The sequence below is a fragment of the Aricia agestis genome, chromosome 19, assembly GCF_905147365.1.
Source record: "Aricia agestis chromosome 19, ilAriAges1.1, whole genome shotgun sequence".
In the NCBI taxonomy this organism is placed as follows: Eukaryota; Metazoa; Arthropoda; class Insecta; order Lepidoptera; family Lycaenidae; genus Aricia; species Aricia agestis.
This window is the reverse complement of record NC_056424.1, coordinates 4,489,641-4,517,633: the sequence shown is the minus strand read 5'-3', so window position 1 is coordinate 4,517,633 and position 27,993 is coordinate 4,489,641. Positions and strand designations below refer to the sequence as shown.

The following is a 27,993-nucleotide window of genomic DNA, read 5'->3' as shown; positions in this document are numbered from 1 at the left end:
GACAACCCTAAAACTTGGTAAAAGGCGGGAAGGGCACGGGAGGCAAAGGACAGATCCCCGCACTGGCCCGCAGCCCAACTCAACAATCAACATTTTGTATTTCATTCAGTCGCTGCCAGACCGCGATCGGGGACACGTCGTTGGTTCGCGCTCTGTCACTGTAAAACTTAAAAACATAACCTCATCATGGACTTGTAAATTAAAAGCCTTCGCCTGTGTTTACCGAGTGATAAATTGAACTATTGTGATCAAAATGTTTGGCGAAAACAGTGAAAACTGCGAAAATGATTGTCAATGCTCCGGGTATGTATTTTTTCCTATGTTTATATGTGTTTATGGGGTGAGAAAGGGGCGACTCGGAACATAAACACTAAAGACATGGAAGAACAGGGCTGAATAGATTTAATCGTAATAATTATAATTCAATGGTAATTTTATGTCTTTGCTACATAATATGAAATATTATACCTACTTGAAATAAAACAAGTTCTTCAAAATTTGAATTTGGACTTGCGATTCCAAAACAAAAAAGAGTGCTTCTATTCTATAGTAGGTACCTACTAGGTAGGCTGCAATAACTATAACAAAAGCTTTAATTAATATTTAATATCCATTAATAACTATTTCTAGTGTATTATTTAGTGACCGGTTTGACAATTTACAATGAATTAAAAATTAAAATTGCCTATGGTTACCGACCTGCTTAACCTTGTAGTTTGAAATAGTTTATTAACCCTAGGGGTGCTTCATATTATGTATATTATTTAGTAATTACGTACATATTAATGTCTTTCTATAGCCTATATTAATTAATATTGTTCAATTTTATGCTATAGTATCTAAAGTGTAATGTCTTGGACTTTTAGTACAATGTTTAATCTGTGATGTATGTATTTATAATATTATTATTTATTACTGTTATGGGTCATTCAGATAAAAAAATAGCAATTTATGAATGAACGTTACATCTTATCTTTGCGGACGTAACATGAACGTTATCATTACAAAGATTTATGTTTATATTTCTGTCTCACTCGTGCACGATATTTTTTGCTCGCACAAGAGCAGGACAGATAATTTATTGGCGGGAAGTTAAGTGTCAGCGAGGTTATGACTTAAGAAGTTGTACCATAATTTTGCATAATCCTGTATGGATTTAGATGTGAATGCAATATTTACTTTTTGTATCCTTAACTTACAAGGGTTTCCATAATTTAACAATGTATTTATGAGATTAGCAAGACATTTAGCGAGAAAAAAACTTTGCCTCTCTTTCACAACTACGAAAACTTGTGAGATAGCATAATATCTTATCCACAAGTTTAACCCCGACTAGCGCAAGTGGGCCAGGCTGATACTCGAAAATAACCTAAAAAACCCAAACGAACGAATGTACCGTCTGGATTACGTCATTTGGCCTCGAATCCTGTACTTTGACATCAATATATTACATTTTTTGCCATCGAGTTTGAAGATAGTTTAACATACTGCGGGGCTAAAATGGTCACATTTAGCAATTCATCTCAATCAATTCAGCAAATGAATTGTCAAAACTGACAAACAGACGAATGTCAACTTAGTACGAATTAACAGTCGTGTTCGTTTCGTTTTTCAATGTACATTGCGCATGCGCAAAGTTAAAAATTAGTGTCAGTGTGAGTGTCATGTTCTAAAATCTGACAGAAATTGTTAGAACATGACACTCCATTATGAAGTTGACAGTCAGCTACCAAACTGCGAAAAAATGAAACGAACACGGCTACTAGACATGAATTGCAAGCAAAGTGACCACTTTGCGATTAAAAAAAAATGAATCATAATAATATTATGATTCATAATATTTAATATGATTCTCCAAAGCGACCGTTTTTAACCTCATTTGAGACAAATTCTTTCTTCATAGATTCAACTGACATGTCAATAATTATTAATTACTTACCATTTTTTAGATTTGACAATATCGTAAATTCATATTTTAAGGACGTGTTACACCACTTCCTGATAAGGCTATCCACCAATTAACTTGGTAGGTCAAGTATGGAGAATCTGTCAAAAAAGTTGTGAACAGCCTGTTAACACAGAATACAATATTAGTTTAACACTTTGTCAGAAAGTGGTGAAACAGGCCCTTAAAGTTATAAGTTATAACTGACAGAGTACACGTAAATCGTAATCTCAGTCGGGTAGCGAGATACCGATAGCAAGTATTAAATCATAATTTGGGTATCTTATTAATAATTTTAATGAGCTTTTTAGAAGGACCGATCCTTTATTTTTGAGGGCGGGCGAGAGCCGAGAATTGGGCAATAATTTTGCTTCAGCATTAAAAAAATTACAAATGAGAAAGAAGGCCACTGAGGTTGGGTTGCACCAGAGGAGTGGTTAGAGTTAAAGTTATGGTTATAGTTAAGGGTAAATTTAACTTTAACCTTAACTTTGACCGGAGAAATTGACAGATGACAGCTGGTCCAACAAGGTTATAAATGAACGTGGGCGAGGGCGCTGCTGGTAAAGGTGAACTGTCAAAAATGGCGTTTTTGTATGACAGCGTTAGTTCCCTTTTTCGCCACGTGCATTTAAAACCTTGTCGAGCTCTATGGTTAAATATGGCGTCTTGATGGCATCCATTTTTAATTTTAACCAAAGATTTGGCGTTTACATTGTAGATAAAGTTATAGTTAAAGACTTAAAGTTAGTTGGTGCAACCCAACCTTAGAAGTTATATTAGATACTATCCGGATTTGGTAATGAATGAAATTGAGAAATTAAAAAAAAACCAATTCAAAATTCTAATAAGTATCAGAAATGCCTTATTTTGAACCAATTATAACTACGTCAAGTAAGCAACTTCCAGTAAGTTGCTTACCTGACGTAGATAAACCCATAATATTTATAAATTACTAGCTGTATGCTGTGTAATTTTAGGTATGAAAAATAGATGTTGGCCGATTCTCAGACCTACTCAATATGCTCACAAAATTTTATGAGAATCGGTCAAGCCGTTTCGGAGGAGTATGGCAACGAAAACTGTGACACGAGAATTTTATATATTAGATAGTTTAACACTGAGCGGGTCGCGGGATAATCATGGTGAACTCAATAATTGCTAAGAACTCTCTTGATCATATCAGCTTTCAGACAAACAAAAATAGAATAAAATCGGTCCACCAGTTTGGAAACTACGATGCCACGGGCAGATACATACGTACACACACACGTTAGACGTGGAGAGCCATGCTTCGGCACGAATGGGCCGGCTCGACCAGAGAAATACCACGTTCTCACAAAAGCGGCGTGAAACAGCGCTTGCGTTGTGTTTCGCCGACGGAGTGAGTTTACCGCCACCGGAGGCCCAATCCCCTATACGCTATTCCCTTCCCTACCCTCCCCTATTCCCTTCCCTTCTCATCCCTACCCTCCCCTATTACCCTATTCCCTCTTAATAGGCCGGCAACGCACCTGCAGCTCTTCTGATGCTGCGAGTGTCCATGGGCGACGGAAGTTGCTTTCCATCAGGTGACCCGTTTGCCGCCTTATTTTATTAAAAAAAACATAAAGACAGACAGACACGTCTTATAACACACCTTGTTTTGTCTGGACGTATAATAAATTGGGAGATACTAAAATTATTGTCAAAAATAAAATTTGGCTCAACCATTTCGGCCCGCGATCATGGTGGTCCTATAAATATACGTGTAGTTTTATTATAATAACTTATGATAATCTTTCATTGTAATAAATACAAGCAGATACTTAATAGGTATCTTCCAAATAAATCGGCATGTCGCATGGCACTGGTTTGAATGTTAAAAAGGACACCTTTGGAGTTACAAGAAATACTATAAAACTATTGGGTTTATGGCTTTGTAAATATTAATGGTAAGACACTTAGATGACTATCAAGAATGCAGTATCCGGTAGGTATTTTTAGGGCAATATAAACGTTAAAGTTGTAACTTGTAACAGTCGTAAAATCCCTGTCCCTTTAGGTGCCGCGTTTATTATCGCCTTAATAGGAGTTATCTTAAAGCCTCACTAGTCAGTTGTACTGTAGAGCTCGGCAAGGCTTTAAATGAACGTGGCAAAAAAAAGGAACTAACGCTTCTATCATACAAAAATGACATTTTTGACAGTTCTCCTTTACAAGCAGCGCCCCCGCCCACGTTCATTTAAAGCCTTTTCGCACTTTATATAATACTAGACGTTCCGCGCGGCTTCGCCCGCGTAAATTAGATATTTCACAAAAAAATTGCCCACAAAAAAGCCTATGATCCTTTACGTGTTCTACTTCTTATTTGATCCAAATAACAGAAAAAATGCTCTAGTAGTTCGTGAGATAAGCCCTTTCAAATAATTTCCCCCGTTTTTTCCACATTTTCCTCTATTTCTCCGCTCCATTTAGTCTTAGCGTAATAAAATATAACCTATAGCCTTTCTCAATAACTGAGCTATCTAACACTGAAATAATTTTAAAATCAAACCAGTACTTCCTGAGATTAGCGCGTTCAAACAAACAAACAAACTAACTAACAAACTCTTCCGCTTTATAATATTAAGTTAGTATAGATAATAGTACTAGATATTGCGCGGAACTTTGGTAGACCGAAATTAATTTCGCGGTAACCGTTCATTTTCATACGTCTTTAAAAAGGGACTTCAAAGTATCTTCATACCGAATTTATAAAATTGATTTTGAGATGTAGGTGCTAAGTAAGAGGTACAGATGGACACAAAAATAAATGAACAGACAGACACACTTTCGCATTAATAATATTAGTATAGACTAGCTTAAAGGCAATCACTTGCTTGCAACCTGTGGTAGACACCATTTTGTAGACATTTTTTGTGTAAAAGCTTAGTGACTTATTTTCTACCACCAAAAAAAGGAGTGCAGATAAAAACTATACGGGTCCATTGTTCATAGACCGCAGGTTATCTAAAAGACTAAAACATTCCCGTTTTACATAATATGTAGTTTTAAATTGTTATACCATTGCTTACTGCTCAGGCATAATTTCGTCTTCGATTTTGACGTTTTGCAATAATGGGGAAATCAAATTAACTAAGGGATTTTCTCTTATCTTGATCAGTTGCAGTCAGTTGAAGAATCTGCAGTCAGCATTAGTTCTGAAATAGTTGAAAAGGGGTCGAATTACGAAAAATCATTGTATCCGGCAAAGAGGATCATTCCACCATTTTGAGAAGGTCATCGAACCTAGCACTACGACAAGATCCCGGAAGACACTTTACACAGTTATGTAAATATGAGCATATGTCATAGAAGCGTTAGCTACGTTGGGGTAACGTACTAACTACTAACGTACTTTAACGGCGCGTCACGGTGGCCGGCCATGTACGTTGCTGGAGCCGACTACCATTTGATACGCTAAGCTTATACAGATTAAAAAAAACGGGGAAGTATTATTTCTTTGTTTCGTTTGAAATATCTACTGTGGAGAAAAATTAAATAAGTCGTTTGTGTATTTTGATTGTAAGTGTCTAACCACACTATGCCGAATTTCCGCGACGGAAATTCCCCATGATTACGTCAGCAATGTCAAACGCATACAATATAACAGGACGGAATTTCGGCATGGTGTGTCATGGGTAATTTAATACATTGCAGGCGAAATCAAGCCGAACTTCCGCCGCGGAAATTCGGCATAGTGTGTTTAGAGTTTTAGACACGCCATGTCGTTTCTTCGTTCCTTGGTGGCAGTTTTCAGCGGGGCAGCAAAATGGTCACATTTAGCAATTCCTCTCAATCAATTCACAAAATGAATTGTCAAAACTGTCAAACTCATGAATGTCAAATTAGTACGAATTTAGATATCTGAATTGCAAACGTCAATTTTGCGATTTTTAAAAAATGAATCATATTATGATTCATAATATGATTTTCCAAAGCGACCATTATAGCCTCGCTGAACTTGGTAGGTACAGCGTGCTCCTAAATTATTATTTTTCCTAATAGGGCATAAAATATAATGTCCAGTTATTTATTGTTTTTTTTTTGTAAGTATTAAGAATTTTCCTATTTTTTTATTAAACATGAATTCAATATTCATGTTTAATAAAAAAAATACACATTATGACGAAAAAGCCTATAACTTGTACTAAACATTTCTATTGACTTTTAAGATTTAACTAACTATAAAATTGCCCTTTAAGGTTCGTTGACAATATTATTATTTTAAAATATTTTGCTACTTATAAAATATAATATTTTATAAGTAGCAAAATATTCTAAACTATTTTTAAATTACCCAATAGATGGCGTGTACTTATCCAAGTGCAAGAGGGAATTAACCCTCAAATCCGCATTAACGGTACACCCGCGGTGCGCGGGCGCAATCAATACCTACCCCCAGTTCGTTCAACCCACCAGATGCGCACCCCATAGAGGGTGGCGTGTGCGCGACACGGACTGTTACACTTGGTGCTATTAGAAAATCCATTTCAGTTTCAATTTTCATAGTTTTGGAGTTAATACCTAAGCCCAAATATAAAATTCAAATAAATAAATACATACCAACATTTTTTTTAATTTTTCATCATCTCATCAAATATTTAAATCCAGTTGCCAAAATTGTTCCGCACGAATGCATTCATCTCCTCACTGGCTGTCTTCACCTAATTATCTTTCAGAGGAATATAACAATAGAGATAATTTACTTTTCCCAAAAACCTTTTAGTATCTTAATATCTCATATTATATTGTCATTAGTAATTTTGGCTTCGCAATATGGTAACATTGCGTGTTTACTTCAGAGAAATGTATTGTTCGAAATTCAAAAAGATTTCGATTACAATATTTAAATTCGGAACTTGCCAGTCGCCAGTGTCCATTCACTTTGTGATGCTGATGAATGTTTAAGTAATTTTGCACTCATCACTAAAACTACTGTATTGTGATTTGTGAACTGTGGTCTTTTTTATTCAACTCGTAAAACGATTACTGAAGTATTTTAGAATGACTCCATAAAGTCGAAAGCTGATGAAAAACAGAAACGAGGAAGTCGGCTGCAATTTCAGAAAATATGCGTACATATTGCTCTATCAATAAAGTTAGGGAACTCATTGGATCGATATCAAACGCCATAAAAATAACAATAGGAATAAATTAAACAATAGAATATAAACTTTATTACAACGCAATACGCTTTAATTCGCCAAGTGGGAGCACTAAGTGTACCGCAGGTGGCGGTTTACCCTAATCGAGTGTTGCCATTTATTTTTTTATGTTTTGCTAATCTGCAGCACTTTGACGAATAAAATGAATTCATTACGTCACAATCGATTAAATTCTTTTTAGTAAATCGTCAAGAGGTTGCAAGGCGATATATACATGTAATAATTATAACTTTTTTAGAATTTATTTACTAACCCCCTTACTAATAAACGTTGTATAAGCTTTGAATAGTTATACAGTGTTTTGTTCCTGTCACACAAGTGAAATTTTTAATTGGATTGAAGAAGACAAAACACTGTTTAACTATTCAAAGCTTATACAGCGTTTATTAGTAAGAGGGTAAGTTGTGAAGTTATTAAAACTCAGACTACCCATCTACAAAGCATTAGCGGATCAGGAATCAAGATTATGGAGTGACTAAGATGATTGGCGTAATGTTATCTGGAGGCGATAAAACTAACACAGACGCAGTCGGGTCCATTAGGTAGTATCACAAAGGACGAACGACCGCTTTGATGCAGTGTAATCTGTGGTTTCCTCCAGCCTTGAAATAAAGCCATTGCCGATAAAAAAAGCTTGTAAGGCGAAGGCCCTCACCACACATGCGACCGATAGGTTTTTCTAGTTCATGTGAACTTGATTTCGATGTCGATGATATCATTTCGACGTCAGCAAAAAGTTTTAACGCCTCAATATTATAGTTTTTGTAAATCGATTGGAACGTTCCTATTAGGCACATTAAAATTTCCGGCCGAAGTATTTATTGGCTGTGCACAAAGACGATTTCAAGAAAGAAATACATACCTACATGTTTATTGAAGACAAAATTTTAAATGTGGTTTTAAATATCGTTTCTATCAATCGCAAAAGAACTCGTATGAATTGGTTTCTAATAAAATTCGAGACGTTCCAACATCCTAAAACAAATCGACTTGACTACGTGACGTCACGTAAGGACATCAAAAGTCAAAACCCTTTCTTCGAGTTCACCGTCGATAAAATCTAAAGAACTAGAGTAACCCTGATGGTCCACAAAAAACAAATCTCCGAAGCTCAAGACGTATCCATGAAAAATCATAGAGTTCATTATGGTCTCACCCCGTTTTTTACACACCGCTATTACTCGACATTCTTCCAACCCGGTTTATATTGTCTATGTTTTTTAGTGTCTCAGGATAAGGAGTAGCTCACACAGTGCGAGTGAGTGCAGGTTTCAATTGATTTATCGGATTTCTTGATGCCGTCTTGGCTTCGTCTAAATATTATATCTATGTATTTAGTAAACATAGTTGCACAACATGGTAAACTAGGGCCCTTGGTAGGTTCTTGGTTGGAAGGTTCTTTTTTTTTCATAGGGACAAAGGAATAAATAATTAATTATAATCTGTTCAATGTCAGAAATCGCCTAAATAGACTTCAAGCGTTTTTGCATTCGTAATAGGCATTAAGATAAGCTTAATTAGTAGACGTTAGCATCAAGAGCAAGACTAGTTAAGTTTATAGTGTGGAGATAAAGACGTCAATTGCAGTCATTGAAAGTGAGTCTGTTGACAAAAAAAAGTGGATAATGAGCTCATTTTATAGGTAACTGTACCGTGACTAGTGGTAATTCACTTTCTACTTTCGTTTTCATCTGCGCGTACTGAGTTAGCTATGATTTGCTCTAGTGTTTCCCGATACACAAATCTTCAGAAAGTGTCCTGGGAACTATACTCAGTAATGGTTTCTACCATGTTACTGGGATAGTCAAAATAGCTATTGTAGACTTTAATAGTAACAGCTTTTGGATATTAGAACTATAAAGCAAATTATGTCACTAAAAGCTTATATTTTTTTCTAAACTTGACTCACTTTTATTCCTTCTTTTCGAACATTTCAAGACAAGCGAAGCAACCATTTTTTACCATGAACTCGAATGAACGCCTCAGTAGGTACTTATCATTTCAACTTCTACAGCCTCCGCCGGAACCACACACAAGAGGCCCAATAAAAAAACCAAATCCCGTCCAAAACACGCGCGGCCGTTATCTCATATCTCTTTCTAACAAATAGCGTCGTCTCGTACGAATAATATATTCAAGTCATACCGGGATCATAAAAAATATGTGAAGAGTGGAGACGCTTAGCCATTGCCAGATAAAAGAAAAAAGAGATAATCTAATTGCCCGCGAGTTATGATTTTGAAAGTAGCCGCTTTTCTTGGGGTTGATCTAAGATTTAGAAATCTTGAACCTTGTACTGAGTTAGAGTAATCCTTTCTACAACTTAAGGTTATTGCTAGGTTAAAGGAATCTTAATTAAAGTTGTAAGTTACAAGAACTTAATCGTTTAACAATTTCATCGATCCCAAAAATGATTCAAAACGCTTCCAAACCAGTACAGATTTCATCTTTGGAACATTACGTTTAAAACTTGTTTTTTAATATATCAGGATAAGAGACATTAGTATATTTTGCATTAGTATTCTCTCTTAAGCTTATGACGTAATTTCCGTTCCCGACCAGCCAACTGCCACAAATTCTTGAGCTTATCACGACAAAAATATGGCGAATAGGAAGTACGGTGTCACGACTCGCAAACTGCTATTTTAATTTTAGATATTTTTCGGCAGGTCAGACCAGCTAAGAAAAGTCGAAACATCGGCAATCATAATCACAGAAACTAATAAATCTGATAAAAAAATAAAAACTAGTTTCTGGACCAGTATTAATCCTAAATTTAAATTACGTTTCATATGTATTTCAATTTAGGATTAATTTGTTCGCTTTAAGCATTTCGAAAATAACCCCTTATCTAATTCAAACAAATGACTCCTTTCCGGAATCCGGGGCGGTGCATTCATTTATTATTTGATCTGATCAGTAATACACTTGTCAACCACATCATAACACTGATGATCACCAATTAATCATTCAATCAGTAACAGTTCTTCAGAAGGTTCTTTAGAGGGTGAATTAAGTATTAAGTCATAACATGTCGTCTGTAACGTGTCTTTGAACATTATTATTACCATCTATATTTTTATTTTTATCCTGTAGCGTCATTGCAACATTTCCTCTTAACTCATTATGTCTTCTTCAAGTGTTAACTACTTTCAATTGACCACTTCCTCTGCACCAACGCGAAAGTGTCGTAATAGTTCGTTACCTTCTTCTTTAAAAATAAGATTCACTATAAGAGACAATTCAACATTTTTTGGTTCCAGGAAGATTAGAAAATAATGCAGCATACGTGCGGTACAGTGCTAGTAACGGTTAAGATTCAAATTTGGAAACGGATTGTTTCGTAATTTGAATGTGTAAATAGAAAGTTCCAAGTTCAAATAGTGACGGTTATTATGCAACTGGTAATGAACTTGTTCGTTGATATTGAAAATAACGCTAACGGCATTTTTAATAACAACTTAGATATTTTTACTTTTTTTGTTTTTTTTTCTTACATGCAACGAGTAACCTCGTACTGTTTTATCTTAGTGACTTGTAAAATCATTAAATTGATGTATTTCTAGATTGCAAATTAAATCTCGGAATACTTGCGCGTATTGCGAAAATGCAAGTTTTTTCGAACATAAACAAGCAATGCTTTCAAATAGCAACCATTAAGTGTCATTAATCTCTTTTTATCATCACAAAAACATTCTGGTTCTAGATTCCTACTAGTATTAATTTGCAATATAAAACCATAGCCAACAGCGCTATGGCCTGATACGTCATATCCGTACCATAGACTATAAACATTTTTTATTTCCGATTCCTTAGGAATCCCATCTTGTATAGTACCAGAATCTGATGGCAAAAAGTGAGAAAATAAATTGACCAGCAATACCGGAGTAATTGGAATAAAACATTTTGATCCTTTTTTTTCCTTATAGCGGCTTGTTCTGTGTGTGAAACATCTAATATATAAAAATAAGTCGGGTTTTCCTTCCTGACGCTATAACTCCAGAACGCACGAACCGATTTCCACGGTTTTGCATTTGTTGGAAAGGTCTCGGGCTCCATGAGGTCTATAGAAAAAAACAGGAAACAGGGAAAATCATTTTATGGCAAAACAACGTTTGCCGGGACAGCTAGTGCAAATATAAAAATTTATCCAATGATCAAGGATACTTTTTGAAAATCTGCCATCAAAATTTGCCATCAGATTCTGGTAGACCTATAATTTAAATGTTAACAAGACGTGTTAAAAAATAATACGATTTAAATTTTAACAATTTTTTAAGAATGAAGAAACAAAGTGCAACAGCTTTGTTTCTTTATTCTTAAAAAGGTTGTTATTCTAATTTAAAATTTGATTAAAAATTTTCGGTTGCAGTGATGTTACCTACAACGACGTTATACAAGTGACATGCTTGAAGCGATATATCGACTCTGAAGCCAGTTTTCGAAGGTCATTACCCTGTTAAATAAGTGAGACGTACGGTACGTCGTTACGTCGTCGTTTTAACATAACTCAATATAAAATTGTCGTGTATTTCTGTTCTAGTTGGTAGAAAAAGTTGATATGGACGGATACTGAGAATGGAGATTTTCCGAGCGGCGCCGCGGTAAAAAGCTAGCATTCCGGATCATACATGCGTGGGAGAGACGCATTAGAAAAAGATAGCTGTCGGCCGTTGGAGCCTGTTCAGCTTCTTTTTTTTAACAATAGAACAAGTTCCTTTTTTAAAAAGATTTACTTTATAGACGCTACACTTATAATTACTCTGCTCTAAATCCGTAGAGTCATAGTAAAAGAGTAACTTATACGAAGCTCTACGTTACATTTATATTTTCTAGTTTGTTATAAGTTTTAACTTACGAAGTTTTTCTTAGTTATTCAACTGTAATATTTATAGATTTAATGTCATTTTCAGTTCAGGATCATTTAAGTATTATTTATGGATATTGTTATTAGCAATAGTAATTCCTATATTTATCTAATCACAAATGTAGGTATACTACAATTACTAATAGGTAAAATAGACATAAATATTTCCTGTGACTTTCCTTATGCGTTGTTTACATGGTGGTCGTTTATCTGAGCAGGATGTTAGTAATATTGAACAATCTCTAAGCGGACCAGTGCTTAGACTGCATCATTATTAGCAGCATTCAATTTGTGCAACAGCAGTTCAAAATCAAAAATATTTTTTGTTTCAACCCTTTTCTATTTCTTTTTAATTATTTAATATGCGAAACTTATAGAAGATACCACGAGGAATTCGGTAAAGCATAGGCGAAAGGAAGTTTAAAACATATTTTTATGTAAATTGTTCGCTTTATATTCCGGACAGCTCCATCAGACAGCCTGTCTAAAAATTGTACAATTAAAATAGAATATAAATATTTCCCAAATACATTAAAAAAAGTTTAAGGCTTTTGTTGTACCGGGACTTATGTTTTGTGTAATATGTTGTTTGTGTCGGTACATTAGTTACTTCTTAACGTCCCAGAACCTGTGGCATTTAAATTTTAAGCCATAGACAAACATTTTACATCTAATTTTCAAACAAGATCTTGCTCTTACAGCGAGATAAGAAAAGTTTGTTGGTATAGTCAGTTACGGCGCTCGTTTAAAAGATATGAGGTTGTTGGACATTGGGGAATTACTGTTGGCTTCCCTAATATCAAAAAATGATTACAAATCAGCTGTTCAAAATCAATCGAAAGGTTGGCGATATTTAGGGTTGCCATCCGTCCGGATTTCCCCGGATTTGTCCTAGTTTGAAGGGCGTCCGGGGTGCGTCCGGCCGGTTTTTTGAAAAGCGTCCGGGTGAAATCCAGACACTTTTGATGAGAGAAATTTAACTTCTAAGTCATGCAGCAATAAACGAAAGATAAAAACTCGCTAAGCATACACACGGTTTCTTGCATGGACTTGAGTTAGTCATTTTTTTACAAATTCTTGTTGGAAAAACAAAAATTGGCACGACGTTATCGTAATTACTGTTTAAGAGGTGTCCCGAGAAATAACCACATTTCGACCAAATGTCCGGGAATTTTGTCGTGCCTGACCGGCGAAGGCAATTTGGGTGATGGCAACCCTAGATATCGGTATATTGAATATCTCAGAGCTTAAGATTTGTAACAATATAAGGGCCGAGGACCGAGATGTCCATCTGACAAAGCCTTTCCCGACATCCTGGGAACGCAATGTAACATTACTCTCATTATAAATAATAATTTCACGGCAGTTTACAAATTGCTATTCGACTTTGATCCTTATACTTCCGCCACTAAAACCTCGCAGATCTCATCTCGGAGCACCCTCAAACCCATCTTACGGAAGCATAGAAAAAAAAATAACAATAGACAATCAGATGATCCAAATTCGCACGGGAAATGGCGTACCTTTTGTTTGACAGGTCGTGACCCCGAGGGCTACGGCTTGTAAATTAAAGATTTCGCGCGGTGGAATTAGAAAGGAAAAAATATTTTATTTAAAATTTTTGAAAATTAAAAATTTATGGCAATCAAAGTACTAAACATAAGTAACAAAACTACTAAAGAAACAGTAAATTATTTAGCGATATAAATTTTATAATGTTCGATCGAGAACAATATAATATGTATGTATAATAATATTATGTACCACAAACAAACCGTTTCAGTGAGGCGCGATTGGCACAAAACCTTATCAAAGAAACATGGTGCGACGTTGATAATAATGTAACGGAAATTTAAATGTATAACACACAATATTATGTTAGTTACTCATTAGCAATGCACAACAGGAAAATAAAAAAAATCTGCATAATTACGAACATGCTTAGAAACAACACGAAAATTAGTGTGTTATTCAGCACGATATAATCAACTCCACTGCCAATAAGTAATTTAGTTATTTCGATGATATACAAAAAATCCGTGAGAACCAAGAGAACCGAGTGTATATCGGGAGAATGATTAATAAAAAATTCATTCAGAATTATAATAAATTTCGCTATAAAACTAAACCGGTCTACGCAAAATGGTTACTTGCTTTTTATGTTTCGGTCTTTTTTGTAGATAAAATTAACTTAGCATCATTTGTAACCGAAGAAATGATAATTATGAATATGCTGTACAATTAATTATAATATAATATGTCACTATATTGTTTTACGCAAGATCATTGCCTAAATTAATTCTGATTAAAAAAATAAAACTGAAAAATTTTGAAACTGTCGCTGAAAAGTTCTAAATATATTAAAACAAGGCGCCTGACCACACTGCCACAGTCTAACGCCTGTATTGTTCGGATGACGTAAGTTTAACGGATTTTATACACTGCACCCGTTGTGCGCGGACAATTCTACGAATGCTCGAATGGGTGCTTAGCGTCAATAAACTTATTGGTTTAATTATAATAATACGAGACGGCTGCGCTTTACCCTCTTTAAGCTTATGAGTTGGAATGTTTCTTGTTACATCTATTGATGTATCTACATCTTCATCTACAAAAGCTTCATCATCCACCACTTTAGAATCTTCCAATCTTCCATCATTTACTTGACAAATAATTTCATCACGATCAGTAGGTTAGGCAATGCTTAAAGCAGTCGTTGTAATAGTATGATCAATCACTCAATTTAAGCGGAATAAGAACGCGTTGATATTAATAATCTAAGCAGGTCAATTAGATGTTTGTTACTGTTTTATTTGGGTCGTTCGTAATGATTTGTTATGTATGTCTGATGATAAAGGCTTTTTTATTACACAGTTTCATTAGCTATAGACCACGCTGATCATAAAAGGAAGCTTTGTCTGCTCTAAAGAAACATGGAACACTAGTTTTCACACATGAGCAATTTAGAGTCCAACGCCACACTGTATAATCGTTACTTAAAGTAAAATGAACAAAATGCCTTTGTTTATTAAGAGGAAGCGGACAGATGTAACAAGTGGACCAATTCAGTTAAAGGGGCCAAGGATCCGTGCAATGAAAATAAATAACACGCTCGGCATTGTTCTAAATTTGAAATTATTATTTTTTTATTGTCTATGGTCGCACAAATTTACAAGAAAGTGAATTTGTGTTTTACACAATGATATTCTACTTATACAGATATGTTACGTCCATACTATTTTCCGGCTTAAATCTCGTCCGAACAATTTTCAAATTCAAAATTGCAGACATTGACAAAGTTGACAGATAAGTGAAACAAAAGATACGAAAAACCATTTACATAAAAGAGACAGTTCTATTTTTAAACGTCGTATCGTATCGCTGTCTCTTTCTTCGCCTGAGCTATGACGAAAATTCGATTTTTCCAGATTGTTTGAAAAAATAATTGAAAATGTAAATAATCGAGGTATTTATTGCAATCAAGACATGTGGTAAGAGATTCCATGTGTTTTGTTTACTTTCTTATTTAGGTAAGACAAGACGCGGCACGTTTGTGACTACGCTCGATGCAGACTAAACAACAGACAGCCCAATTGGGCCGTATTTGAAGCTTTACAACGCGTGCGGTAGTAACATATCTGGTTTGAGTATTTCATCATTGGTTTTACATAACAAATTGAATGTTCTACTCACTAAAACGACTGTAGAACATAAATAATGTTCGTATTATATTGCTTGGGTATTTATATCGCTTTCGACCGTCTCGTCCTGGCATCACACAGTTCTACCCTTTCCAGCTAAAACATTTAACGGAAAATCGTTTAGGACCGTGTAATGAAGCAGGACGACGCAAGTGTGTTCCAATTTTTTACACACGACACTTTGAAATTCAAATCCGTTCCGTTAGAACACGTGCACTTGCACTCTTTTAGCCAAAAAGGTTCAACAGATTAGTTTTTCAATGACACGTTTCATTCAAGTTTACCGCTTTTGAACATTTAAATGACTTCTGCCTTTAATAGCTGCACTTTTTTATTCTCAAGTGGGCTGTGCAAACGACATAAGAGCTAAAAAATTAAATTTTGCTGATCTGGTGGAATTTTTTACTACAAATACAAGGTCTAAACTCAATTGCTTAATTGATACGTCTGGATATCCGCGTTTGTTTTGATGCGATGAAGTTGTATGGGAGATTCCTTTTCCCACCCCTGTGTTAATAGGCAGCTCATATTTATTTATATAATTTGACCTCCCGTATCTCCCTCCCGCTTCGCTACCAGATGGTCTGCGCGTGCACTCACACATGAAATTTGTTCAATGATTCTAACTTGAATGTTGGCGCACCATATGCCTCACGACACTATTTTGTTCTTATTTCAAAAATTTTGCCAGCGCTTCTTAAATTTCAATAAAATCGAGCAAAAAAAGTTCTCTAATCAAATATTTCACAGGTTAGAACGAAGCACTATAGGAGTGTGTCTATAATTTATGGTTAGTAAAGTACGTTGTGATTTCACGTAACATGAGGAGGGCACAGACAAGTGGAGCTTGAATCCTGGTGGTCGCGGCTTCCGGCGCAAGACGCTCGGAGGAAATTGTGAGGGTCTTTGTTTACAGTGAATAACGTTCCACAATTAAAAGGATATTATATTTTTTATGCACAGTAGTGTAAGGCTGAGGCAATGTTGTGAAATTAGGCTCAAAGCTTCAACGGTTCTGTTGATACTGCCTACTAGTTTCCAGCCGTTTTGCAACTTAACGATCCTATAAATTTGAATCCTAGGACTCTTCTATTTCTTTTATTTTATCAAACATAAAGTGTATTATTAATGCAATAGTACAAGCCGCTGTGGAAGCAACTACAATCACAAATTGAAGCAAATTTACGATTATCCTTACATAAGACGCGGGAACTGCATAAACTAAACATTTAATTATAATTTAAAGTGCAAGCTACCGCACTTTTATAGTTGTTTTATTGATTTTTCTTGTGCAGGACTTGTATCGACTTCCACGTGTATCGAGTTTCAGAATCATTACGTACCATTCGTTATGACTTGCATCCTCCACTTTTATATGGATAATGGTGCACCGTGCAATACCCTGAGTAACTAGCCCTAAATACCCTTATTCTACCTGATAGAATCTTAGTGGCTGATTATTAGTAGGTAGTTCGGAAGTCTTTCAAACTTCGGATGATGAAACCATGACTCCGTTATCTATGTTCAAGATTAAATAAACAATGCCCAATTAGGGGTGATACGAATCCACCCTCGAATTTGAATAACGAACAATGTACAATGGGCCACCATATCGATCGGTAACGGTTTTGATTTGGCCCATTATTTGGACGTCGAGGGAGGTTTTTCAAAATAATAAAATGAAGAGATAAACCTATTTTTTTTAATTTACTTGTCCATTTGATTTACTCACATTAGGTTTACGTAAGGTTTTTTATATTCACAATTGTAAAGACATTATTATTACGACATTAATTAATTTGGTTAAAAAAATGTAAAATTCCCGGAAATGAAACAAAATAGTTCCAATTTCGAACGGTTCTATACCCGTTCCGTTTGTCTATTGACAAGTTTTGCGTTAAGTGAAAACAAACGCCAAACGGATAATACGGATAAAAGTGAATTGGATGATCGTACACGTGCTTCCGCATCCGGACCTATTTTAATATTCATTGATGGTGGATTTTTTAAATCTATTTTTAAAATTGGAATACCTAATGTTTTATCCAGTTGGACTTATAAATTTTTTTCTTCAAAACTTAAAAATTATGATTGCAATGTGGTCTCAAGCCATTTGATCGCGCAATAGCCTATTGCTTATCAAAGTAGGGAACATCTGCCTTCTTCCCCCTTACTTCCTTAAGCTCCTTCGCGATTTCCACGATATAAATAACAATAAAGATTCGCTTTTGTCAAATCTTATCGCATTTATGGTCTATAAATAGTATTTCCGATCTATCGATTCAATTTAGACGTGTAAGATGCATTAAACAAACAAAAAGTTGATTAGCTTACATTTTAGTTTTCACCTTGTCTCGAAAATTATCCTAATCTAAATTTATTTCATTACATTATAGGTACCATAAGGTCCTTCTATTTACGTATTTTCTTTTTTTTAATCAAATTTTTACTCTCAAAGGTAATAAAAACATTTCATAATTTACGTGATTTTTATACTTTTTTTATATAAAATTGAGGTAATTGCATACGCTCTAACGCCTTATTCATAAAGGTGCAATACCACATCTGCGCTCCCAGCTGCGCTACAGATTCACTTGTCGCTCCTTGGCGTAAAAAATGTAACACAGGAAGTAAACGCTACTCATAAAAAATTGATGCAAGTTATAGTTCTCCTGACATTCCTTTTAAAACCTATTTTATTGCCCAATATCTAGATTAAATATCATGTTACATATATTCATGTGACTGGTCTTTTGTTATTTTAAGAGCTGATTATACTTTGAATAACTATATTATTGTTCCTACCACTAAAATCGCACTTAATATTGCCTAATATAAAATATCATCTTGGAGGAAATAATAATTAAGCTAAACTTATTTGACATTTCATTTCTATTATAAAAGTATACCTCCTTGGTGTATTCTTAGTTTGGCAATACTGCATCCGTTACAGCTGTGTTCGAGATTTAAAATTCACTTGTCGCTATTGTACTAGGCAGCTGCAAGCGCACGCGCCGAGACGTTACATTATGAACTGATGAGCTGGGGTGGCTGTAACTTACCGTTACTTGTCTTCTTATCGATTTCTTGCCGTTATTAATCTTTTTTTTTATAAATCAAATTAGTTTCTTTCGTAAATCAAATTAGTGTTATAAGAAGGTATTATCGTTGTTTCTTGCCCTTTCCCCTCACTTTCTTATTTCTTTTTTTTTAATTTGTTTCTCAAACATTTTCAGAATTTTGGTTTACTTCATTAAGGATATTCTATTCAGTAATTCTTTTCATTTTATCTATCATGTTTATTACAACATTATATTGTGTTCTTCACGAACTCTGGTCACTTTATGTCTACTTCCTTTCTTCAACATCCAGCGATTTACTTTCTTGTCGTTGCATTGCGGGGGAGTTTTTATATTTGCAAGTTGCAACACTGCAGCTGCGTTCAAGATTTAAATTCACTTGTTCCGCAGCTGCCGGCGCACGCGCCAAGACGTTACCTTTGAACTGATGATCCTATTGTAGGTGGGCGAGGGATAATAACAAAATAACCATTGAAGATCCACGACAAAATTGATATGATATTGTGTAATGTAACGGTCACAGCTTCCCGTGGGTAAGAGTTTGGGTCAGATCGTACAATGGAATTCAAATTCTATATTTTTTTTAATACTAGGTTGCGAATGTAAATTGAGTCATGGTATTGTTTCACAGCTGCTAATTTAATTAGGTATAGCAACCCCAAGCACACTATCTCCCCAGTGCAATATGACCGTTACCCGATCGATACTATCCCCGTTCGGTTGTCCGTTGTGTCATGTGTCTGTAACATAAGCACGTAATAAGTTTATAATAAAGTAGATAAGGCTTCAGTTTTACAGATGTTATACCTAGCGTAGAAAATGTTAATTTTTTAAAACGAAGATCTCTTAAAAAGAAGTTGAATGCATCGCGCGTTTTTACGCACCTTTACCCTTTTTGGTGTATGTGCGAAAATGTATTACTGAGATATAGCTGTTTTTTTTTGTTTATAAAGACTTTGGACACTTAATTTGTCTTTTTTGTTATGTAACTAAGTAAACAAAAGCACCTTAACAGCAAAATACATTATACTTTTTTTAACTTTGAGTAATTACTAATTAGTCCAAAAAAAATACATTTTGAGCATAATGTATTAAACAGACCCTTTACAGCGGTTAATATCTTTCAACAACAAATGTTTACAACAATTTGGTTGTGAACGAACTACGGAGCAGAACACACCTCACGTTAATCTCACTGACTGGCAAACAAAAAAATGTCGTTGCGTTCTTTTAAAAATTTTGACATATTCGAATTCCCGTTAAACCAGAAAACACAATCAGAAAATGTCGTTGCGTTCTAAATTTAAAAATTTGAATTTTGAAACATTCGAATTCCTGTAACCTCCAATAAGTTTACAGTATTGGTCACAGGATGCAACGCTCCGTTACAACTGATATCCTGGCAACCTTGACTAAATTTAAACTCCAACAGATGGTTCGGTTATGCGTCACTTTTTGCTGATTAACGTAATTTTATAGGGATTAAGATTTGCGGTTCGTGGTTTTTGTTTTGCCATCTGAAAACCATTCGTGGGTAACATTAGAATTGAGATATTTTAGGAAGTTGAGGATGTAGATCTTGTTAAAACTGTTTTTCCTTCCCAACTAATGTAGGTATAGGTCTACCAGAATCTGATGCCAAATTTTGACAGCAGATCAAAATCATTGAATCAAACCTTGATCATTGGAGATGTTTCACACACAGAATGCCGCTATAAGAAAAAAAAGGATCAAAATGTTTTATTGCTACAGTCAATTTAATTTCTCACATTTTGCCATCAGATTCTGGTAGACCTATACAATTGTACTAAATAGTAATTAGTTAATTACTCACTATAGTTTTGGACATACTTCGTTTCTCCGTAAGTAAATGAGTGACCCCAAAAATGCTAAGAAACATCGAGTCAAAGCATAGTCAAAGTAAATAAATTGATAAAAAACCGTCCGTTAAAACTTCTGGTTACTGGCACAATGCACTAAAGACGTTGACTAATATAAATTAAAAACTAAAGACTTTTGACATAACCGTTCAGAAACTTGAATGTTCAGATGCACCGTACAACAATACCTTCAATTTGAATATTGCAAACCCTTTCAATTGTATAAACTGTAAACGGTACCTTACTGTGTTGTATTAAAGCGGTTTTTTCATAACGTCAACAGGTTTTTAGGGCTAAAAGTAGGCTAAAAGAATGGGAAGCAAAAAATTTGCATTTTATTAAGATCACTTTCTTAATAATTTTACAGCCCTGCAAGGATATTTTTATCAGTTTTTTTTGTGACAGCAAGTGATGACATATTTGCATTTGAGCATAACTTTAACCGATGTGTGAGAGTCAACTACAAGTTACAACTTCTACAAGATACGTCAGCGGTTCACATACATTAGCTAAGTGCTATTGTGATTGTTCCGTCTGTCCGTCTGTCTGTCTAATGGCAAAATATCTCATGTACTTATGTCAAACGTCTGTTCCTTCATCGTGTTTCGGTTTGACATTTCATGAGAATTTTGTAGTTTCATAGGAAACAGAGTGGATCGAACAAGAAACTAAGCTGTATTAATGTTGAATCTGTGTACAGAATAAATACCATTAAGATACAAATAACAGTGATATACCAAGTACCAACCATCACTAACCATCACTTACAAATTGATGGTCAGCAGAATATGACCTCAGGAATAACGGCGGTCGTCAAGCTATTCCGCGTTTCAATCAAGGAGCTCTTTCATCAAACTTGTTGGTTATCCGTTAGCTCGGTGCAACTTACCCTCGTCGCGAACAATGCTTGCATTGCACTCCTTATCTTGGGGTGTTCAACGGCGAAGGGGACCGTTATGCATTATGAAACGTCAAAAAAACTCAAACAAAAAAAATCACGGTTTCAGCAATTTTTTTTTCGTCTTGAGACATTTTTAAACTGTAATATAAAAACCTTAAAATAAAAAATAACAAAATTCTATACGATTTAGGTAGTGACCAAAAGTCAAAACTATACTTACAATAACCTCCTTTTTTTAAGTCGGTTAATACTTAGTAATAGGATGTGTCTGTCAGCTGTTTATCAGTCTAGACTCTAGCTGCTAGCTCTTCCCGAATAAAATTGACTATATAAGAACTTGAAGTTCTGGGAAAGGAAATACGAATCTCAGCGCAACGAAGTAGCGGACAACATCTAGTTTAAAATACTCTGATGAGAACAAAAAAGGGCTAAACTAATTATCATGAAACATATTTTAGGTACAAAAAATATCGACATCTTACCCATCTGCTTAAGGAGGGTGATGAGTGCACTACCGGCCGTTTGGAAACTGATTCATAAATAATTTTAAGCCGTTACTACAAATATTCATGAAATCATCCCCAAAATATTCTAATGATCTGAATATTGATGATTAGGTTTAACTGACTTCGATGTCGCCCTCGTTGATAAATATGCAATAAGTTCAACACTGCTACCCGTGCGGGTACTCAAAAGATGGCCACAGAAACATTGATAGGTACAAACAAAAAGAAATGTTATTATGAAAACAGGCCGAATGGATACGGAAATAGCCGAACAAAACAGGTGATCCACGAAGTAGTGTAGGTAAACACATAAGTCGACCTAGTAATCACGTAGTTTAAGTAATTTAAACTTCGGCTATTTTCGTATCCATTTTGACGGGAACTGCCCCGAGGCAGTTCTAGATGACGAAAACCTACGAATAATAAAAACTAAGGAAAAGTAACTCCGTCAAAAAACATGCTCCACAATACTTGTCAAAAAAGTGTACATTTGCAATATTTAGGTGACCTTGAGCGGTACTAGGCTGACGTTACATGACAGATCAAAAGGAACCTTTAAAACGGTATGTAATAGTATGCATATTATAAGTTTATGATAGTATGGGATTTACGATTCCTTAGTTTTTATTATTCGTAGCCGAAAACGCTATTTTAATTCTGAACGTATTCTTACGAATGTCATTAAATTGTCAACGTCAAGTGACAAATGACAATAGGTGAATAGGCGCCAATTTGGAAAACCAAATTAGATAACCGGTATAGGTACTTACTTACTTATATTTATTTTTCTCCATTCAAATAATTTTTTTACCTACCTTACATTAACCGTTTTCACCCGTACATTTTACATACTTTGTTTTACAATAATTAATATTAGTTTCGTGCATGTGCTTTTTATTGAAAGTGAACAAAACCTATAATTCAATACATCGGTTGATAAAAAGTAGGTAAACAAAGTGATTTAGGTTCACGGGAAAGGGCAAATGGAACCCGTTCGACGACTAACTTTCGATATTTCGCTTCCCTGAGTCCCGACTAAAGAAAAGTGCATTGTGTGTTTGATAACCCTCCTGAAGGGTGTCTCATTTTGTTATAATATATTTGATATTAAGCCGATCGATCGTGGGATTTTAGAGTTTACTAAACTCTGCCCTAATGTTAATTGTTTTTTTAATTGAAATAAACCACTGAGTAATAGATTGAGTACCTGGTAGACCAAGCTTTGGGAGAAGTTTACAGGGAGGAAAACATAAATATCTCAAACATGCGCAGTTTTCCGGGGATAACACATACTTTGATTGTTTATAATCCTGTATTAATTGTCTCGTTTAAAGTATTAACATTATACTTACATAACGTTAGAAAAATACTTCGAAAAATATTAAACATATTAAGTATTCCATATGTACCTACTACATACTAAGTAATTCTTAGTTTTGTAATAAGAAATGAAGTCTTCTAATAGTTACGATAAATATAAATATGTTAAAATTTATAACCTTTTAATTAAATTTTTCTTTCTTTACAGGTTGATCACTGAGAAATTCAGAATAAATTCAGGCAACAATGCAACAAAAAGGAAGCAGGAGGATGCACTCTCAAATAACTTTAGGGTTAAAATGATCCCCAAAACTGTGGACTTCAGCAGATTCTCACCAAACGATTCACCCGATCAACCCAAAAGGAAAATTCTAGGTGAAATTCAAAATTCTCCTAGATTATTACAATCACCAATAATAGCAAGATTAAAACAGTCGCCTCTAGCCCTTCCTTTAAACTCACCAAAGACACCGAAAACCTTCAAACACAGCACCCAAAGGAATACAAGGATAACTAGAGTTTTTGAAGAAAGAACAAGATTCAAGATGTCTGCGACGAGCAGTGACCACATGAGCAAGACAATGGTGAAATTAGACTTTGAGGAGGAGACAAGAGACTGTTCCTTTGCTGGAAACTTTCATAGATCTGAGTTTTCTATGTTCTCTATGCCAAAGGTAATTTAAGCAAATAATTAATTATTTTGTAAAGATTAACCGGCCAAAAAATTCTCATTTAAAAATATTGCATTGAAGCATGCAAATGAAGTAGTTTTACCTATGTATATTAGGTTATTTTTATCAATAATCCTCTTTTCAACTTACAGTTGGACTTCACAAATGCCATTCCAAAACCGTTTCAAGATGAGGAGAACAAGGAAAATTATGTGCCCGAGAAGAAAATTGAGCAGGAGCCGGAGTTTGAAACGTTGCATGATCTTGAGGATGAATTTGATTCACACAACTTTGACGAATGCACCAAATATGAAATTATCTCTACAGACAGTCCGAACATTATTTCAACCGGGCGAGCGACGACGAGGAAGATCAACGCTAAAAACTTCGAGTTTGGAGCCCCGTTAGCAGACACAGAGGCCTCGACATCATTTAACAAGCCAAACAGCGCAACTAGAATGTTAAATTTTGATGAAGACTATTTCGAGTTCACATCACCTGCATCAAAACGGGTAACCAGTAATATGTCAGTGAAGAAATCACTCAAATTCACAGAAACACCACCCAAAAACCCTCTGAGGCACGAGAAGAGTGATTCGAGTATTGGTTCAATGATTTCCCCCTGCTCGAGTCGGAGGTTTCCATCCGAGTCTACAACATCTATGGAAAGTGGTTTCGTATCTGAATTCGAGGAACCATTTTTGGAAATAGAAGACGTTAGCAATTCTCCAAAATTACCTGACTTCAATGATCTACTGTCGGGACAGATCAAAGAAAACTTTGCTGAGAGGAGTCTCAAAGTAAAGAAACCGTTTCAAAGGAGTTTAAGTTTCAACCCGGAGGCGTCAAAATCTAGGGCCTCTTTGTTCTCAATAAAAGAGAGTCCGTTGAAAAGGTCAAATAAGAGGAGTGAGGACCAGCTAAATAGCGGGGACAGTAAAAGAAGAAAAGCCAATTGCAGTCCACAAATGAAGAGGCCGGTGCTGCACAGAGCGTTTTCTGAAAACAACGCCTCCATCATGTCTGCTATGTCTAGATGTAAGTTTATATATTTTGTGTATAACATAGCTCAAATGTTATCAAACATTTTACAAGATGCTCCAAAAATATAAGTTCTAGAGATCAAAATATATTAACCAATGTTAATTTCTTCTTTCAGCTGATTTAAATCCGGACTTGATTGGTGACTTCACGCAACCATTCGCCCTACCGCTGACTATGGGCGATCATGCAGACCTCAAGTCCATATCCTGTGATACATTGGCCAGTTTGTTGAGGGGGGAATTTGAAGATAGCATAAGTGATTTTCAGGTACCTAATTATTTTATATTAGTAGAATTTCTAATATCTTGTAGCCAAATTCAGCCTACATTTTATGCTGATGGTGATTTATACCAAAAAGCTAATTTTTATTTTTGAACAACCAAGCGTTCGTTAATATAATCGAACGTCAACGTCATATTAACGAATGCTTATGTCAATACCATACATTTTCATCGGCGATTCTATAACGAAGCGAAAACGAAAAGATTTTGGCTCACCCCCCTGGTCGCACGTAAAGTTTCTGAATCCGAGTCGAACGGAAATCGTGAACCAGCCCTCTGAAACCCTTCAAAAACATGAATTGTCCTAAATGCTGAATGTTTCCTCTCCAGGTGATAGACTGCCGTTACCCGTACGAATACGAGGGCGGTCACATAGCGGGCGCGGTGAATATGTATACGACGTCGCAGATACTCAGTCTCGTCAACCAGCCGGGCCGGCCGCGCGTGGGCGACGGCCGCCGCAGTATACTCGTCTTCCACTGCGAATTCTCACTCGAGAGAGGTCCCAATATGTAAGTATATGACTCCGTGATGCCAAAATTACTATCGCGCGAATACCGTACATTTTTCCGGGATTAAAAGTATCCTATGTCCTTCCCTGGGACTCAAAGGACCGCGCTACACCGGAATGGCAGCGGCGAGGCGAGCACTTTCAGTGTCATATGATTTTAAACTTTATCTTCATTATTGTAATACATAGTATCGCTTGAGAAGTCTACGGCCGCCCCGGCTGATTGATGAGCGGCGGCCGCGATTTTTCAAGCGTTACTGTGTATCAATAATTACAATAATGAGGATAAAGTTTAAAATCATATGACACTGAAAGTGCTCGCCTCGCCGCTGCCATTCGGGTGTAGCGCGGCCCAAAGTATCTCCAACTCCATACCAAATTTGAAATTTCAGCTAAATCGGCTTGGGCGTGAAGAGGTAACAGATAGACAGACAGACCGACAGACAGACACACTTTTAATATTATTACTACGCATTTATAATATTACTAGGACTAGGATATATTATGGACAGACAATTTTTTTATAAATCCTGTATGATCTGAGACCGTATTTAACATGCCAAAAATATGAAAGATTGGCAAACTCACATCTTATTTTATTAATGAAAATAAACATCTAATAGTCAAAGCTATTATAAATCAAGAGCTATTATAAAAAAAAATGTCTATGGCCGTATACTTACGCTATCCTTCTATTTCAGGTCTCGATTCCTCCGGTCGTCTGACAGAGCAAAGAACCAGGAGGTGTACCCCAACCTCGACTACCCTGAAGTCTACCTCCTCCACGAGGGCTACCGCGCCTTCTTCAAGCGCTACCCGGAAATGTGCTCGCCTAACGGATACACCGCCATGTTGGATCCGGAGCATAGACACCAGCTCAGGCGCCACAGATCCGTGCAACTGCCGAGCGCGACCGGCCAACATAAACGGAACCGCCTCCTCCTATAAGTGCAATCTAACGCCATCTTTGGAAAATGGCCTAACCTATCACTGAAATGTAGCTAATTATGAGGATACTTTGCATATTTTGGTGCCTTCTATTTTATTAAGGTTACATTTTAGTATGAACTCTAGCTGATTTAAAAGATTTAATTTACTACTAAGGCCTTAAGTTTTTAAACAACTAGGCAATTTTCAATCTTTTAAATTAGTAGTTAAGTTTAGGTTAGGCTGCTTAACATTGAAGGTTCAAATGCCATACTGACGTGGGTGTGGTCTTTTGAAAAGACTGCGGTCTTCTCAATTCTTGGACTGCAGGGTTTTCAAAAGACCATAATGTCCGAGCTTAAAATAAGTTATAAGGATAATATTGTAAATAGAAGAATTATGCCATATTAAATTATTAGTACAAAATAGTTTTAAGAACTACCCACCTGTAGATATAATTTCACTCAGATTATGTATGACATGCATTTATTTGACTGTCTGACCGACAGAATTTTAGAACATGACCAAAAAATTATTTTATGACTAATACGGCGCCTGCGTTACGCCGATTTTAGCCAAATTCTAAATTCAAATGCACTAAAACTTTTCTTATGTTTTTAAAACCGGTTTATCCGAAACCATAAAGAAGGATTTTTTTCAGAAGTTTCTGTTTTGTTACACTTTCTTCATTTGACTTTCTAACATTATCTGGTGGACAAAACATACTAACTTGTATTTTGAAAAAAAAAAACATTTTTGGTTCTTTTTGGGTGTTACCTTTATTATAACATTTATCATGTAGTTCCATTTTCTGCCACCAGGAGTGTTAATACTGTTATTTTATTTTCATCTTAGCTAACGACTAGAACAATAGTTGAATGTGCCATAAATCCCTTAGTTTTTTATCTTAATGAAAACGAAAATTGTTTTATTCTTAACTGCCGTACATTTCTTCAGAAAAGGTTCCGTTCACGTCACCGTCAGAATTTTTCCCGATTTTTAAAAAATGATATATTATAGAACATAGGTTTTATTCGAGATTGTAATATAAAAAAATAAATTATGTTCTAAGTTTAAAGTAGCGATGGTATCTTTCTAAATTTTACCAATACGAACACTTGAAGAAAGAATTACAAAATCTTATTTTTATAATCTTATTAATTATAGTCT

General features: G+C 35.4%; 1 protein-coding gene across 2 annotated transcripts; it reads left to right on the top strand.

Annotated features, from left to right (window-relative positions):
* Positions 1–96: 96 nt before the first annotated feature.
* LOC121736651 (M-phase inducer phosphatase-like) lies at positions 97–27,993 on the top strand. Of its 2 annotated transcripts, none has more exons than XM_042127976.1 (6): positions 97–303; positions 23,598–24,063; positions 24,213–25,098; positions 25,220–25,371; positions 25,716–25,897; positions 26,598–27,993. In XM_042127976.1, exons 1-6 carry the CDS (start codon positions 254–256, stop codon positions 26,842–26,844), a joined length of 1,983 nt encoding a protein of 660 aa, XP_041983910.1. In that variant the 5' UTR covers positions 97–253; the 3' UTR covers positions 26,845–27,993. The 2 variants fall into 2 exon arrangements, with proteins under 2 accessions (XP_041983910.1, XP_041983911.1); XM_042127977.1 differs by lacking the exon at positions 97–303 and adding an exon at positions 22,930–23,012.